Source organism: Populus trichocarpa, chromosome 18, assembly GCF_000002775.5.
Source record: "Populus trichocarpa isolate Nisqually-1 chromosome 18, P.trichocarpa_v4.1, whole genome shotgun sequence".
Lineage (NCBI taxonomy): Eukaryota > Viridiplantae > Streptophyta > Magnoliopsida > Malpighiales > Salicaceae > Populus > Populus trichocarpa.
In genome coordinates this window covers 4851117-4867529 of record NC_037302.2, presented here as the reverse complement: position 1 = coordinate 4867529, position 16413 = coordinate 4851117, and the positions used below count along the sequence as shown (strand labels likewise).

At 32.4% G+C, this 16413-nt stretch overlaps 2 protein-coding genes across 5 annotated transcripts; one reads left to right on the top strand and one right to left on the bottom strand.

Annotated features, from left to right (window-relative positions):
* The first annotated feature begins 5233 nt into the window (after window positions 1–5233).
* Window positions 5234–7247, top strand: LOC7476666 (uncharacterized). The gene has a single exon (XM_002324150.4). The coding sequence runs from the start codon at window positions 5972–5974 to the stop codon at window positions 7040–7042; it is 1071 nt and encodes a 356-aa protein (XP_002324186.1). The 5' UTR covers window positions 5234–5971; the 3' UTR covers window positions 7043–7247.
* Window positions 7248–10575: 3328 nt separating this feature from the next.
* Window positions 10576–15263, bottom strand: LOC7476667 (PHD finger protein ALFIN-LIKE 4). Of its 4 annotated transcripts, none has more exons than XM_052449162.1 (5): window positions 14797–15263; window positions 14647–14679; window positions 12370–12598; window positions 11416–11533; window positions 10576–11111 (listed from the first exon to the last, which is right to left on the bottom strand). In XM_052449162.1, exons 1-5 carry the CDS (start codon window positions 14891–14893, stop codon window positions 10842–10844), a joined length of 747 nt encoding a protein of 248 aa, XP_052305122.1. In that variant the 5' UTR covers window positions 14894–15263; the 3' UTR covers window positions 10576–10841. The 4 variants fall into 4 exon arrangements, with proteins under 4 accessions (XP_052305122.1, XP_002324777.1, XP_052305121.1 ...); XM_002324741.4 differs by having other exon boundaries at window positions 11416–11548; window positions 14797–15261; XM_052449161.1 differs by having other exon boundaries at window positions 10576–11114; window positions 14797–15260.
* Window positions 15264–16413: the final 1150 nt, after the last annotated feature.

The following is a 16413-nucleotide window of genomic DNA, read 5'->3' as shown; positions in this document are numbered from 1 at the left end:
TCAACGTTGTCATTATTATTATTATTATGAGAAATGTAACTTGAGCAAGAAATAATATGTTATGCTTATGGATTCAGGAGGGACCGTAGGAGGAGCACAACAACAGCAAGGGAGCGCAAGTCGAGTTTCTGCAGTAGGTAGGTGTCTTATACCTACACTGTTCTTAAATATCTATAACCTTGGAAATCTATTTAATTCTTGGATTGTGTGCATGTTGATGTTGCTAAAAGGAGAAATGATCAGATGAAATAAATGAAAAATGAAGACAAACTTGATTAATTGGTTTGGTTAGGAATAGTAAACTATATTAATGGACTTCAATGGTAACCACTTCTTGAATTTGATTAGCCAATCACAAGTGCAGGAGGCTAATGATGTTAGTAAGGTTTATTAACATCGGCATGACCATCCCAGAGATTAACTATTCGGGTTAAGAATATGATATTGATGGGTGGCGTTGATATCGGCAATTCTATGAAACTTGATTAGTTATTCCTGATGTAAAAGTTAATGATGCCAAGAATCTTTAACATCAGCATTACCAAAGATATTTCAAAGTGTTATGAAAAATTGATTAACTATTTTAGGTTAGAAATAGTTAATGACATCAATAAGCTGCATTGATGTCGGCATTTGCAACAAACTTGATTAGTCGGTCCCGATAAGAGCGACTAATTGATACTAATGAGATTCATTAGTGTTAGTATTACCATCCCAAATTTTTGGGAAGTGGTTTGATTAGCAATCTCGATGGAGAATGGTTGATGGTATTAATGAAATGGGAATCGGCATTTTTGAAGGAATTGTTCCTTCAGCATTAACATATGAAATTAGTCGAAAAATCTGGGAGGAAAAAGGGGAAAATGTGTAGTGATTCCCGAAAGGATAAATCTAGAAGCATTAGAAAGAGACTAGATGGGGAATTGTAAAGAATTATGATAGTATGTAGATTTATTATATTCTTTATGTTAATATTGCTTTATTTATGATTATTTTTTAATGTTATGTTGTTGCAGGTCCATCATATTCACAGTAGGAGTAATATTCTAGATTCTTTTTCTTTTGTGTTATTTAGAACTAAATGAATGTAATGTATCTGTATCTCAAGAAACTATTATGACTTGAATTGCAATAACATCATTTAAATCGATTGTCTGAATGTAAACTATATTACTACGTATTCGTAACTTTCATGCATGTTTGTTTCTTTAATCTAAGTACTAATTTATTCCGACTTTAAAATATGGATATTTGGGAAATTGTTGTTGTACCATTGAATATTTATGATTATTGAGATTCATGATGATTGGGATGTGATTGAGTAATGATTAATGAAAGTGTACAGGTTGTTTATCGATAACTTATGACCTCCCGGTATAGAGGATACTCTACCAAAATTTTGATAGAAATTTCGGTGAACCTTGTATGAATCTAGTTTTAAAAAAAATCTACCATGTTTTTCCCTTTTTGTGATTGATGTGTGGTCTCGAAAATGGGCATTTTACAATTATTGTAAATAATCTAACTGAAGTCCGAGAAGAAAAACTATTGAGAGTTGTCTAGCCAAAGAAAATAAAGAAAGACATTTTAAGGAGGCAATTTAAGCGTGGTGTTGCACCACGACCAATAAAGATTTTTTTTGTTTGTTTAGTTCATTTTATTGCTTTCTCTATTTTTAGTATTGTTTAATTTGAATTTTCTCCACCATATTTTCTCCACAAACTTTATTCCTTTGGTTTGAACTACAGAGCACACCAAAGAACATATTGCTTTTCAGTTGCCGAATCAGCCCTCAATAATTCAGCTATACAACATTGCTAAAAAAAAACACATTTATGGCAGTTTTCTTTACTTCCCTATCTCTTTTTAGCACGGTCATTGAGGACAATGTCCATATTAAGTGTGGAGGGATTTAGGGGCTATCTATGTTGGTGGCATTATGCTCTATTTTTATCATTTTTATGTTGATGGCATTATGCTTTGCTATAGCAATTCTAATATGTCTACATCTTCATGTTTTAAAATTACCGATTTGGGGGCTATCTGTTGCAAACATAATTTTTATATTTGTGGAACCAAAATATTTTTTGTGGTAGTGTTATTTCAATGTCTTGATTGTTAATATCATTAACGAATTCTCAATTGAGCTAGTAAAAAAATCATAACATGATTGAATGATGATTTTGCTTTTTTTAAAAGATTGTTTAGTCAATTGTTAATATCATTAACGAATTCTCAATTGAGCTCCTAAGAAAATCATAACGTGATTGCATGATGATTTTGCTTTTTTAAAGATTGTTTAGTCCAGTTATTTTCTTTAGGACTAAAGTAACTAAATTTAGTAGACATAAGCCTGTGAGATTTTGAGCCTTATGACCGACACATCCATATCGGTCTTTATTTTCCTTTCATGTGTGATTTTCTTCCATTGGTTTTTTTTCTCTAGAACTTGCTCTGATTCTAATCAAGACCATACTTTTACGTGTATACATGACCATGATTAAGGCATTCTTTATTATGTATCTTATATAGCCTAACAACTCACCTTTGGATAAATCTTTCCCTTGGGACTTCTTTTGAGCTAATGGACTTTTTCTTTGATTATAAACCTGCATTACAAGTTGTAAACCAAACAGTGTCTTACCCAAGCCATAAAACTAATGGAGAATCATATATCATTATATATGCATGAGAATACATGAAATAAGTGTGGGGGTGTCTTAAATTCAGAAGTGGCTATGTCAGGTGCGGGGGAACAAGCTTTTACTTTAAAAAAAAATGCAAGCAACATGATATTATGTTGGCAAATTGAGGAATTTGTTCAATCTTTTATATCTTTGATTCCTCCAAAAAACAATTCTAGAAAAGGTTTGAAGTTTAGAAGGGTAAAAGATCATTCTATAGTTTGAACCAAATTTTTGTTTTGTTGAACGATCAATTTTCCAATAAAAAAAAAGATAATGTAGCTTTAATATTTGCCAAGTTCAAAATAGCTAGAGAGTGTTTAATATTCTATGTCTTGTTTTGGGGTTTTTTGTTTCATTGGTTTCGACAACTTTTAAGCTACCTTACCAAAGATTTTCCACCCTAAACCAAGCCACACTACAACCCTTAGAAAGACCTTATGATTTGTGAAATACATGTAATCTAAATGGTGGAGAGTGAGATGATTCGCAAGCTTATGGTTGATCATTTCCATTGGAATGAATTTAAGTGAAACACTAACCTTTCAAACACACGAGAATTAAGTGATCATTTATGTGAGGTCTACTATGTGATTGTTTTATTCTAAAGTAAAAACACTTCATAAAAAAATTTTAAATTGATTGGAATGTCATTCATGATATGTTATGATGGTTTGAGAGTTTAATTGTTGTTCGTTGATGGCATTACATTTTTTATATTGAAAAAGTAAAATTAAAATTTTGCCCGAGGACGTGCAAAAGCTAAGTGTGGGGGAATTTGATAAGTGCAAAATATACATATGTTTGTATTCCTTTCACACTATGCTTTTTAATGTATTTTAAGCTTATTGGAAGTTATTTTTATGAGTTTGGCATGCCCAAGAAACTTTGTGAATTTAATTGCTAAAATATAAGAATTTCTGCATTTAATGTTTCGAACCTTGCTTCTTGTGATAGTTTTTCATCACGTTATAATTTCAGAATGTGAATGTGGGCTGCATAAAAGTTAAAGTACACATATCAAGCTTTCTAAAAAGGTATTATGGGAAGAAATCCAAGTTTGTTTAAACCACTAATCAGACCTGTAAAATCAGGCCAAAATCCTACTTGCAGCAGGATTCTCCGCTTTCACACTACAGATTCAAACAAGTATATCTTGAGCCTTAAATATCAAAATCATGCAATTCAAAAACCCAAAATTATCTACATATCCAGGAATACAAATTTTATGAAGAATGTCAAGTTAGATAAAATCTTTTTGAAGGCAACAATCCATACATAAGCTGAAAGACAAGATTGGTCTCCAAATCTGATAGGAAGATTAATGGTGTCGAGCATCCTACTACGACTGAGAGTTTGACATAGAAACGATGGGCCTTAGAATTCAAGAAAGGTGCAAATAAAGCCTAGAATAACCGGATATTGCAAGAAACCAAGTCAAAAACAAAATATAAGTTGCAATATAGTTTACTTACATTAGAGTTGTGACAGCAGCAGAGTCAGTTCTCAACACAAATTATGAGGGATTTAATCAACTTAATGACCAGATAAAGAAGAAGGAATTAAGTAACATTAAGGACTTTTAATCATGAGAAGAATCCTAACGAATGACTACAGCTGAGAGAGGGAATAAAGGAAGCAAATCGCAACAACATTCTTTTCTCTTTGTTTTTGTTAATTTTCTAGGAGCTATGAACTAAACTTTGGCTTTTAGTTCAAGAGGAATATACACAATCTCCATTATTAAGTTGTGAGAAGTAACATTATCATTATAATTCTTTCATATTCAAGTACTTATTTATTTTTATTTTAGAATTATGCTATTGATTTCTGTTTATGCTTAGTGAATTGTTTTGAGATGGTATATATGTGATTTCTAGTTTCTTTCAATCTGTAATTATTGTTAGGGACTAGAATAAGAAGCAAAGGAGTTAACTTGATTGCTGTAATTATCACTTTAATTTATTAGAGATGAATAAGCTAAGTTAAATTACTCAAGCTTTTGAATAGTTGCTTAGAATAAATTTTACAGACTTTGCTCATAAGGCTACTATCGATTGAATTAAAAAAAAATTTCAATATTAAATTTGTTTGATGGTAAAAAATTAATTAGAAAGTTTTATCTAAATAATTTACTTATAATCTCCTCGATTCCCCTTAACTTTAAGGGACATCTGATCAACGGATTTATAGGAATAGATGTCTAGATATTTGAATTGAGTTAATGAGATATCAATTTATTATTTTTATTTTCATAATTTTATTTTTTAATTTTTTATTCAAATCTCATATTCTTTTTTATTTCAGTATATTATAGGAAGATTAAATATAAAAAAATTCAATCTGATTTTTACAATCATACTATAAAATTTCAGTGTATTATAGGAAGATTAGATAAAACAAATTAAAATTCAATCTAATTATTACAATCATACTATAAATTTATTTTTGTTCATTATAATTAGAAATTATGAATGGTAGCTCAAAGTGTTAAGGCATTCATTGAATGACGTAGGAGCCCAGCCCAGGCCTAAAGATCTGATCAGAGCAGGAGGAAAACACAAGGTAACAAAGGGCCTCCCCTCGCTCTTCCTATGTCCTAACCCTAAACAAATTAACAGACATGTGTCCACTTTCCTCGATCCTCTCTAAAATCTATTCTCATGTCTTTCCTTTTCCGTTAAATTAACAGTAGCACACACTCGCAATCTCTGCTTCATCCACTTTTTGTGATATGCCTTCACTTTCTCTTCGTTATTATTTACATGTTTTATTCCAAGTTTTTTTTTTTAATTCTCCCAGCGGTAAAGAATAGCAACAACCTTAGGACTTATTTCTGGTAAGATTCTGATTTCACCACTGTCTATCTGTTCTTAGTTATCCCTTTTATGGTGATCCACTGGTCTGAAATTTGTTGGCATAGAAGGAGAAAGAAAAATCCAACACCTCCAATCTTTAACTTTTGTTTCACCTAACTCCTACATATCTTCCTAGTATTTCATTTTCATTTTGTTCAAGAATCAGTCTCTCTCCTTTTTGTGCTTTAGATTTGGGTTTTTTATTTTTCAATATACATAATTGTATAGCCAATTAGTAGTTGGAATAGTGAAGATTAAGACTTTTTGGATCTGGGTTCAGTTCATTTCTGTTGGGTTTTAATCAGCTTAAGTGTATCGCTGGTTGAGCTGAGCAAAAAGGAGAGTGAGCTTGTTTTTGGTTTCAAAGACTTTTTATCTAGTTGAGCTAAAAGGGCTTGTTGGTGATTTAGTGTTTTAAAAGTGGCTAAGATGAGTTTGAGTGCTGCCGAGGATAATTCGGCATCAGAGATTCATCTACCAGCTGATATAGATTGGCATATGCTTGACAAGTCGAAGTTTTTCTTTCTTGGGGCAGCATTATTTTCAGGTGTATCAGCTGCTCTCTACCCTGTTGTTGTTTTAAAGACTAGGCAACAGGTTTTGCCCACGCAAATCTCGTCCCTCAAATTGTCATTGTCAATTATGAATCATGAAGGTGTGAGAGGATTCTATAGGGGTTTTGGTACTTCTTTGATGGGTACAATCCCAGCTCGTGCACTTTACATGACGGCGCTTGAGGTTACTAAGAGTAATGTTGGGACTGCAACTGTTAGGTTAGGGTTTTCAGATACTACAGCAACAGCTATTGCTAATGCTGCTGCTGGGTTGAGTTCTGCCATGGCTGCGCAGGTAGTTTGGACCCCAATTGATGTTGTGAGCCAAAGACTCATGGTACAAGATTGTAATGGTAGCAGCATCAAGAGTAGCAAGAATATGATCCCCAGTTCGAGTTCGTGTAGGTATATGAATGGTATTGATGCATTTAGGAAGATTTTGAATGCGGATGGTCCAAGAGGGTTGTATAGAGGATTTGGGATATCAATATTGACTTATGCACCATCTAATGCAGTTTGGTGGGCATCTTACTCTGTGGCTCATAGGCTTGTGTGGGGTGGTATTGGTTGCTATGCCAGCAAGAAAGATGAGAATGCTGTAAATGGTGGTGGGGGTTGTGGTTATAGGCCGGGTTCAAAGGAAATGGTGGCAGTACAAGGGGTATGTGCAGCCATGGCTAGTGGAGTTTCGGCTATGATTACTATGCCACTTGACACAATTAAGACACGCTTGCAGGTTTTGGATAGAGAGGAAAATGGAAGAACAAGGCCATTGACAGTTATGCAAACAGTTAGGAACTTGGTGAAGGAAGGTGGTTTTGCAGCTTGTTATAGAGGATTGGGACCAAGGTGGGTTTCAATGTCAATGTCTGCAACAACCATGATCACAACATACGAGTTTTTGAAACGTTTATCTACCAAGAACAGAGATAGCTTGACCTCATGACTCGAGAGCAATGGAAGAGGAAAGACTTTTTCCACTTGAAATCCTTGAAATTTTTGTTATTTCTGTACCGTGTCTCTTTATCAGCCTGCTCCCCAAGATGGCCTATCAATGTAAATTTTTGTTTTCCTGCTTCCCCGTTATTTTCAGTGGAAATCAATGTAAACTTTAGTATAGTAATAACAAGGCCTTCCTATCTGTGCTTCTATGTCCTGAATTGATTTGAGATGGCACTTGTTCGTGTCCAAATTATACAGCATCTGTCTCTTTAGTTCTGAAGTCTCGGTTATGGGAGAGAAGATATGTCTCATAAAGAAACTGCTAGCGTGCTTTCTGTTAGGTGAATATAAACAACATCTTAGCTGATGATGACACTAACCAATCATTCATGTCCATACATGCATGCAGAGGGAGAGACAATGACAGTCTCCATTTTCTTGTTTAACCAGAATAAATTATGAACTTCACAGTTACCTTAGCAAAACAAAAGAAAAGGAAAGGGAAGAAAAGAAAAATGGCAAGACCTCAATGAGGGTGTTGATGTGACAAAGTCTTCCAGATGTTGGTGGCTCTGACCCATGAGCACTCGAAGGGACGAGGATTACCGGTTGCAGGGGAGGACATGAGGTCATGACTGTGCCTGACACGAGTCTCGTTACGCAACATCAATTGCTTCTGCTAAAAGAAGCTTATCCTGTATGGCACCTAGCGTTGTCCCCTCGTTCCTCGAAAGGAATTTGACAGTGTGTATTCTTTAATTATTATCTTTTATCATACTAATTAAAGCCCAGCAAATGTCTCATAATATTATTGTTAAACGAAAAACAACTCCCTAATCGGCTACTCGGACATGCGTTCACGGGTAACTGACAAGTAGAGAAGGCGAGTTACGTATGTAGCATGCGTTTAAGGATATTTCGGGCATTTTTAGGGTTGTAATAGCAGTTCCGGTTTAATAAAATGTTTTTCATTTATAAATGTATTAAGATGATATTTTTTTATTTTTTAAAAATTATTTTTTATATCAGCGCATCAAAACAATCTAAAAACACTAAAAAAATATTAATTTTAAACAAAAAACAAATTTTACTCTTTAAAAAAACACGGGTTAGATCACATTTCTAAAACAACTTCATATCTGACATTTTTGGCTAAAATCTTTGGCAAAATAGTACAGGTAATATCTATTTTAATAAAAACATAATTGAAAATAGTAAATTTGACTAAAAATATCAAATCACAACCTAACTTAACTCTAACTCCAAACTAATCTCAAATACAAACTCTAAACAATATCCTAAACCTAAACCATAACCCTCAGTTTTGAAAACAAACCCTCAACACTAACATTAATTACTAACCCAAAAAAAAATTACTAATTAATAATCATAAAAACAAACAATAACTAAATATAATTAAGGGTGAGGATAAAAAAAACAAGAATTTAAAAAAATAAAAAGAATAACCAAAAAAACTAAAACAGATTATTAAAAAATTAAAAAATCTTTTTCGATTCAATTTTGGTTTCAAAAACCTGAAACTGATTAAATCAAACTAGAACAGTCCAACCAAGACCTACTTAAAAAAAAAAACAGGTACAAAAGCTAAATTTGCTTCTAACCCTAAAAGCAAAATTTTAGATTTTTTTTTTTCATCCTCTCTCCCAGTGAAAAACAAAATCTTTTGTTCTTTAATGCTTTTCCTTTCTTAAAAATTCAATACGTGATGCCATGTTCCCCACTCTCCCTCCCTCTCACTTTCATTACTTTCTTGGAAATCATTCTTTCTTTACAACCCTTTCTCTAGTTTAAGCTAAAGATAGAAGAAATCATGGTTAAGAAGCTCCAATAATATTTTTTTAAAGTGTTTGGAGTGTTGTTGGGGTTGCTTTTTAAAGTGTTTTTTACTCCTGCATGAAAATAATTTTTTTTTTATTTTTTAAAAATTATTTTTGATATCAGTATATTAAAATGATCTGAAAACACCAAAAAAAATATTAATTTGAAGTAAAAAAATTAAAAAAAAAATTAACTTTTTAAAAAATATTTTTGAAACGCAAAAAAAATAGAATTTATATCTAATTAAAATGTTTGAATAACAATAAAGCTTGTCCGACCACAAAATAAAAATTTGTAAGTGCATAGTAGAGAGAAGTCAAAATGTATCTATGACAAGTTCCTAGAATATTAATGCACGTGTGTATCCCTTGATGGCTCAAGCTAAGCGATATGTGGTATCAAAAGCACATATCGCCTTCAAGCCAGGGCACCTGCGTTCGAAGCAAAATTGAAGACGACTTGAAGCTTCCCGAATCCCAGTGCAAAGTTGTCAATAACGTATTTATGACAAAATAAAAGGTAAAATATAAATTCAGATCGTAAAAATAAATACTAAAATCATAAGGAAATTCTTTAAAATTTTAAATTAACAGCTGAAGAATCAGTTCCAATCAACTCTGTAATCAATTCAAAAACATTATCAGATGATCCTGGTTTGATTTTAGACGATCAATTCAAAGGTTTATGTTTATTCTCTACATTTTAGATAGTACAAAACCAGCTCGAATAACTACATTCATACATTTTAGATAGTACAAAACCAGCTCGAATAACTACATTCATATTGCAGAGATACTCAAAAGCACATATCGCCTTCAACCCAACATTTGCACTCGCAACGTTCTTCGCTGGAATAACTCCATTCATGTTGCAGAGATACTCAAATAAATGCTTCAAAGTAAATGTTTTTGGGAAGAACACAAAAGATACAGGAAATTATGAACAGCTATACCATACAACAAGATTCACTCGTCAAAACTTTCCAAGGTTTGAAATATTCGTTATCTCAAAACCATCAGCAGTTAGACTTCCCCTCGTCACAGGAAGCTTCATCAAGCATGTGAAGAAATCATTTCTGTGCAGTCCCTTCAAATGCAGAAGCATTCAAACGGAACCCATATGTAGATGGTGCTTTAAGTTTTGTCCACCGTTCCTTCTTGACACTTCCCTGTCCTTCCTGTGCTTTCAGGCTCCTTCCATAAAGGAGTGCTTTTTATTATGAGCTTTTTATTATAGTTTGTTGTCAGAGAAACAGAGGGTAGGGTTAATGTTGTATGATACAGTACATATATTCCATTTAAACTTGTAAAATCGGTCTTAAAATCATATGAATTTATGATTCAATTTGTAGTTCTAACAACATTGCGATGGGATAATTTTCAATCTTTTCAAGCAGTTACGAGTTTCATCTTCCAGTAATTCGTTACGACTCGAAACCCTCTTTAAAAAAATTGTTAGAAACATCACGTCGTAGATGGATATGGCAACACAAAATAAGCAACTCATGCAAATGACAGGCGCTGGCGAGTTTTCTGCAGAAGGGGAGCCCCTTCGGCCCTCCAGCGAGTAGTGTCAGATGAAAGGAAAACATTCCAGACAATCGCAAGTTCCAAGCATGTTTATATTTTTTCAAGTTTCAAACACTCGTGAAAAGCAAGAACTAAAGTTGAAAGGTGAGATGGGACAGGGTAAACAGTCTTCAGAGAACTGGACAGATTGCATATAAACATCATGTCACAGAAATAAAACAAGCACTTGTCCCAATCATGGGAAAATGGTTCCCAAGCTGAAAGTATACAAATATCCTAATTTATGATCAAATAAACAGCACATTTTGCAGCCTACACATAGCATCCGATTAGTTTTTCCTAGATCAAAGACACATGACTACGAACAAACCTGACCTACTAAACAGTTAGCAGTCCCACATGCCATATTACACAGAGCAAGCTACCCGGTAATCATCAAGGCCGTGCTCTCTTGTTGCTGCAAGATGGGCATTTGTACTGCTTGATATGCTCAGCCCTAGCTGGGGTGATCTTAACACATTTTCCATGGAACCACTTCTCGCAGATGTCACAGCAAATCCAGAATTCATCAGAGGCATAGTTTTCTCCACAAGCACCGCATAGAGTCTCTCCATGATCTTCTTCATCTTCTTCATCCAAGCCCTCGTCGTCTTCATCTTTTGCTTGCATTGCCTTTGAATATTTGCCCTGGGATTCAGAACCTCGCTGCTGCCCAATCAAAACAAGATAAAGTGCCAGTATTATTGTTCTGAAGCCTAATAAAATACAAACCAATAAAAGAGAATTTCCCTTTCATGTCTTATTTCTTATAGTGGAATGTTAAACCTGGTAGTTCAATATTGTCATACCAGTAACAAGACTGCTGCTACATCAATTAAACAAGCCTAGGGCATATTTAAGGAGCAAATAATGAAAATTTGGCATCAAATCATGCAAGGCAGATAACTATGGTTTCTTATTATCACAGATATAATGGATCAAATTAAGTTGCAGTTCAAATCCCTCATACCTTTGAGTTTGATTTAGTTTTATTACTGCTGTGATTCGAAACTGATGACTTCTCTTTTACTTGTTTCTTGGCCGTTCCGGTCACCACCTCAAATATTGTTGGAAGATCATTTATCATGCTGAAAAGGCGTTTTCTGCATCATAGACCAAAAGCATGATATTGAAAAAAAAAAAAAAAACAATAAAGCTTAAATCAAAGAATTCTATTCACAAAGCTACCAACAGAATATAGTTTGAGACATTGTTAGGAAACTTCAGAGAACACCAACAGAAGCAAGACTTGAACTTGCTTCTTGGAGCCAAGAGTAGTATATAAAGCTACCACCTTCATTAACCTTCAACCTAGACAGCATTAAGTGTAGAATTTTTTAAACTTAAATTTCATTCAAGTGATACAAAATAAAATAAGTTGCATCACTTACAAGCAGTAAATACATAAATATCTTAGCCATATCATAAATGGAGGATGAGTTTCAACTAAATCACATGTGGCTGCTTGTTAACGTACGACTCCTAAGGAATTTCATGAAATATTTGCTCAGAAGATTTAATTTCCCATATTCATACAATTTGCTACAAACCCGATTCTACACCAAAAAAGACATTGCTAAACTATCCATAACAGAATATAATTAAGAGTCAAAAGCAATGATGTTGGCCTGCAGACACTAAATGGGTCCGCACTGTAGTCGTACAAAGAGCAAACCATTGATCAAAATAAAGATAGTAGAAATTCTTCATGATTTAAAAAAAAAATCTTCATGATATGAAAAAAAAAATAAACAGGAATTCTTATTTGAAGGGATGAGAAATATCTTCAAGCTAATTGATAAATCAACTTTTAAGCACAGGGTGAATCTAGCTTGGGACTGGTCACCACTAGAAGTGAGATTCTAAGCTACACACAAAGAAGTTACACTACAATTGTACCACAAGTTGTTCAAGGGTAATATACCTATCAGCTTTGTCAAATCCAAACCTAGACCCAAAATAGAAGGCCACAGAAAGTAACCATGCATCACTGTGAACAGCAACCAGAGACAACCAGTCCTTTTCTTGCATCCCATCTCTGGCAAAGTTGATGCCTAAAGCAGGTTCTGGAAGCTCTGGAGGCACCTCTTCAGCAGGTAAATTGACCTCCCACTGCTCACTAGGAAATCCGTAAAGGCAAAGATTCTCCTTCTCTGCAATCAAGAAGTTCACATAAATCTTATCAAAGCTAAAAGCAATACTTCCAAATGTCATGTAAAAACAATCAAGTATTTTTTTATAAAAAAAAAATTGTTTTAACCAAAACAAATGGGCTTGATAGCCTATAAAAGATGAACATGTTAAAAACAATAAAGACGGTCTTTTTTTATGATGGATAAAAAAAAAGAACAAAGTTAAATGCATGTAAAAGGGCCAACCATTGATTAAACACAATTAACAAAGAAAGAAAGCAGAATAGAAAGTGAAGTTATATGTGAACATTAAAACAATAGATTCCAATCAAAGCAATCAATTCATCTGCCCACCAAAGCATAAATGAATGAAAACCATCAAATATTATTTTCATCTGTCAACAATTACATGCATATAAACAGACATTCTATTTATGTCCACCCAATTATATGTTGACATTTGAAGCTTTAAGTGCGGTAAACATGCTTATTTCTTCACCACTGTATTCATGTATATATCCACATTAAATAAATGCACAGGTGACCATTATAATGCTCAATCTAGAATTTGAGATCCTCCACTAAATTAACAACATTTGATATAGTCTCTTCCTAGCAATTAAGCCTAATCAGCAGATGGAATTCTTAGACAGAAGCGGTAAGTTGGCAAGATTGTCTTATGTCTGGTTTTACTTAACGATACCAGAAGCTGTCAGGCCAACATTTGTGCAGCTTATCCAGAAAACATCTCTTTCCATCACCCATTTGCTTGGAAAATGTGACTGCATCTAAGTGTAAATGTTAACCACCTTCTCATTAAAGAGACTTAAAATGACTACAAAAGATGAGTTGCTCCACACAAATTGGTGCCACAACTCTAGTTTACAATAATGATACATTTTTTATACACTCGTTTTGCATTAACTTCTATTTTTCCCATTAGTGATTGTTTTGATATGTAAAATCAACAATACTTCACTGTGACAGTGTTCGCCCATTAAAGTTCAGGAACACAAATATTTTTGAACTAATTTAAAACCTAAGTGACACGTTTATACGTTTACCTCACTCAGATCATGCCCTTTATGGAATGTGATGATAGTGATTCAATAAATCCAAACTAATTAAAGAGGTTACCACAAACCACTGACATTCCCAATGCCTTTCTTATTTTAATAAAACCTCAAAAAACTGTCAACAGAATAACAAATCAACAATCATAGCAAATACGCGTACCGTTTACAGCTAGCTGCAAGTATGCATTTCAATGTCAACTTTCATTTCCACTAAAATTGTCAAAATGCATATGCAAACATAAAGTTTATGCGTGAATACAAGTGTCTGTCATTACTAACAGACACAATGCATACACCAAACATGATCAACAAAGCTACCTTTTATGTGCTTCCTTTACTCAAGATATTACCAAATATATTTTATGACATTTGCAAGAAATACACTTAAACAAAAAATATTTATAGGATTGTTAAATCAATGCAGTTCAAAATGCAGAAACACTTTGGCCAAAATAATTTAAACGCAAAAATAACAGGAAAAATTCAATTAAAAAAGAAATACATGACGTCCAATTACTCAAAAAACTTGAGTTAAGGAAATATTTCGCATTAAATTCTCAAAGTTGAAATAGAAGTAAAGCAACAAAATGGAGTCGATATATAGCGAAATTTTTTACAGGATAATAAATCAATGCAGTTCAGAAGGGGATCAAAAACTTAAGCCAAAATAATTTAAACGCAAAAATAACATGCAAAACTTCAGAAAAAAAAAAAACATGAAGTCCCATTAATTATCAAAAAACATCCAGTTAAGGGAATGTGTTCATTTAAGAAAAAAAAAAATTAACAACTTAAACATTTACTTTAACTGAGTAAAATTACTACGTAAGGCACTGTAAAAAAAAAATTCAGAAATTAGCACATCCAAAACCCTACTTCTGTTTTTTTCCCGCAAATTTCCCAGATAGCAAACAAAATAAAACATGAGAAATAAACAAAACAATTCTCCATAATCTTTTATTAAAAAATAAAATTAAATAAAAAAACACGAACCAGGATCACACTGCTGGTAAAACTCTTCAACATCTGCAACAAACCATAAAAATGAAACCAAATTAAATAATTCTCCAAGAAATTTCATATCTGATTTTTTTATATAAAAAAAAAACAGCTCAAAAAAGTAAAAGAAACAAAAAGAAGTACCAGTAGTAAGAGCTTTAATCATGCCAGCTCTTCGACCTTTGAAATCCCTGAAAACTTCCTCTACCGTGCGAGGATTATACGATGCTCCGCCGTCCATCGATACTAAATTATACTCCTGCCTACTAAACAAGACAAGTTTCGTGTTTTTTTCAGAGAAAGAAGGTTGGAATTTGTAGAGAGAGAGCGAGGCAAAGAAAAATGGAGATCGAGAGAAAAAACAGAGAGAGTAGGGAGAGAGGTTTTTAGTATAAATGAGGGAAAGTTGGAGAGAAATATTTGACCTCTTTCTCTTTCTCTTTCTCTTTCTCTCTCGCAGGCACGGAGTGATAGAGAGAGAGGGGACAGTGAAGAATTGGATTTGAATCGGGAATGAAATGGATCAATTAATTGGATTTTATAAAAGGGTGAAGAGTCCGTCAGTAGAACCTGAGAGGGATGTACATGTCTCTCTCTAGAGTCTAAACTCTAAAGAGGACCCCTCCTGTGAGCTTTTTTAGTTAGTTCACCGTACTCCATTTGAATGAGGTGTTGGGAGTGTTTTTTAAAAATATTTTTAAAAGAAATTGAAATTTTGTTTTTTTATTTTAAATTAATATATTTTTGATATTTTTAAATTATTTTAATATGCTGATTTTAAAATTAATTTTTAAAAAATAAAAAAATATTATCGACATATTTTTCTAAGTGAAAAGCACTTTAAAAAATAACCACAACCACACTCTAAAAAACTTTTTAATAAAAAACATATATGTAACATTGTACACATATTTTTTTATTAAAAATAAATTCATAACTATTATCTTGAAATTTAATGTTTTTATTTAATAAAAACAAATTGAGAATTACATATACTAATAAATATTAAAAAAAATTATTAATAATAACTAAAAATTAAGTTATGAATCTAAGAGATAAAAGCAGATTACATGCTGTGACGAATCTTTTACGATTTTTTTATTTAATTTTATGGTAATTTATTTTTATTGTTAAAAAAAATAAATTTTATTAAAATAAAATGATTTATTAGTATAATTCATCCTTAACATGAAAGTATTAAAAATGTAAAATAATGCATAACCTGTGTATTATATATATTACATGGAATTTTTTGATAGAGTTATCATACCCAAACCAGCTTGGTGAGTTAGCTAGTTAGATGCTTGACTCGGATTTTAAATTAAATAGGATTAAAGCTAACTTGATATGACTCAATCAACTTGGTAAGTTCAAATAAAACCTAATCAAAACTCAGTTTGACTTAAAAAAATTCAAGATAATATCATTTTAATATTTTATATATATATATATATATATATATATATATATATATATATTGAGATAATATGTTTAATTAATTCAAATTAATTCAAGTTAACTCGCGAGCTAGGTTATCTACTTAATTAAGTATAATGACTTTGTATCTTATAACTATTTTTTTAGATAATAAAAATATACATATGGAGAAAAGCCATTAAATAAGATTTTAAAAAATAATATTATTAAGGGTAGTATAAAAATAGTAGTTTGCTAATATTATAAAAAATATATATTATAATTTTATTTAAAAACAAAATAGAAATTAAATGGTACTTCATAAAATAACATCCAAAATAATTA

Bases quoted from the DNA above. Each gene is read 5' to 3' on its own strand.
- LOC7476666 (XM_002324150.4), top strand. From the start codon at position 5,972: ATGAGTTTGAGTGCTGCCGAGGATAATTCGGCATCAGAGATTCATCTA.
- LOC7476667 (XM_006371831.3), bottom strand. From the start codon at position 14,893: ATGGACGGCGGAGCATCGTATAATCCTCGCACGGTAGAGGAAGTTTTC. The intron at 11,549-12,369 runs GTATATTACCCT...TCTATGATGCAG, and splicing joins GGATTTGACAAAGCTGATAG to AAAACGCCTTTTCAGCATGA. The intron at 11,115-11,415 runs GTATGAGGGATT...TTGATTGGGCAG, and splicing joins AAACTAAATCAAACTCAAAG to CAGCGAGGTTCTGAATCCCA.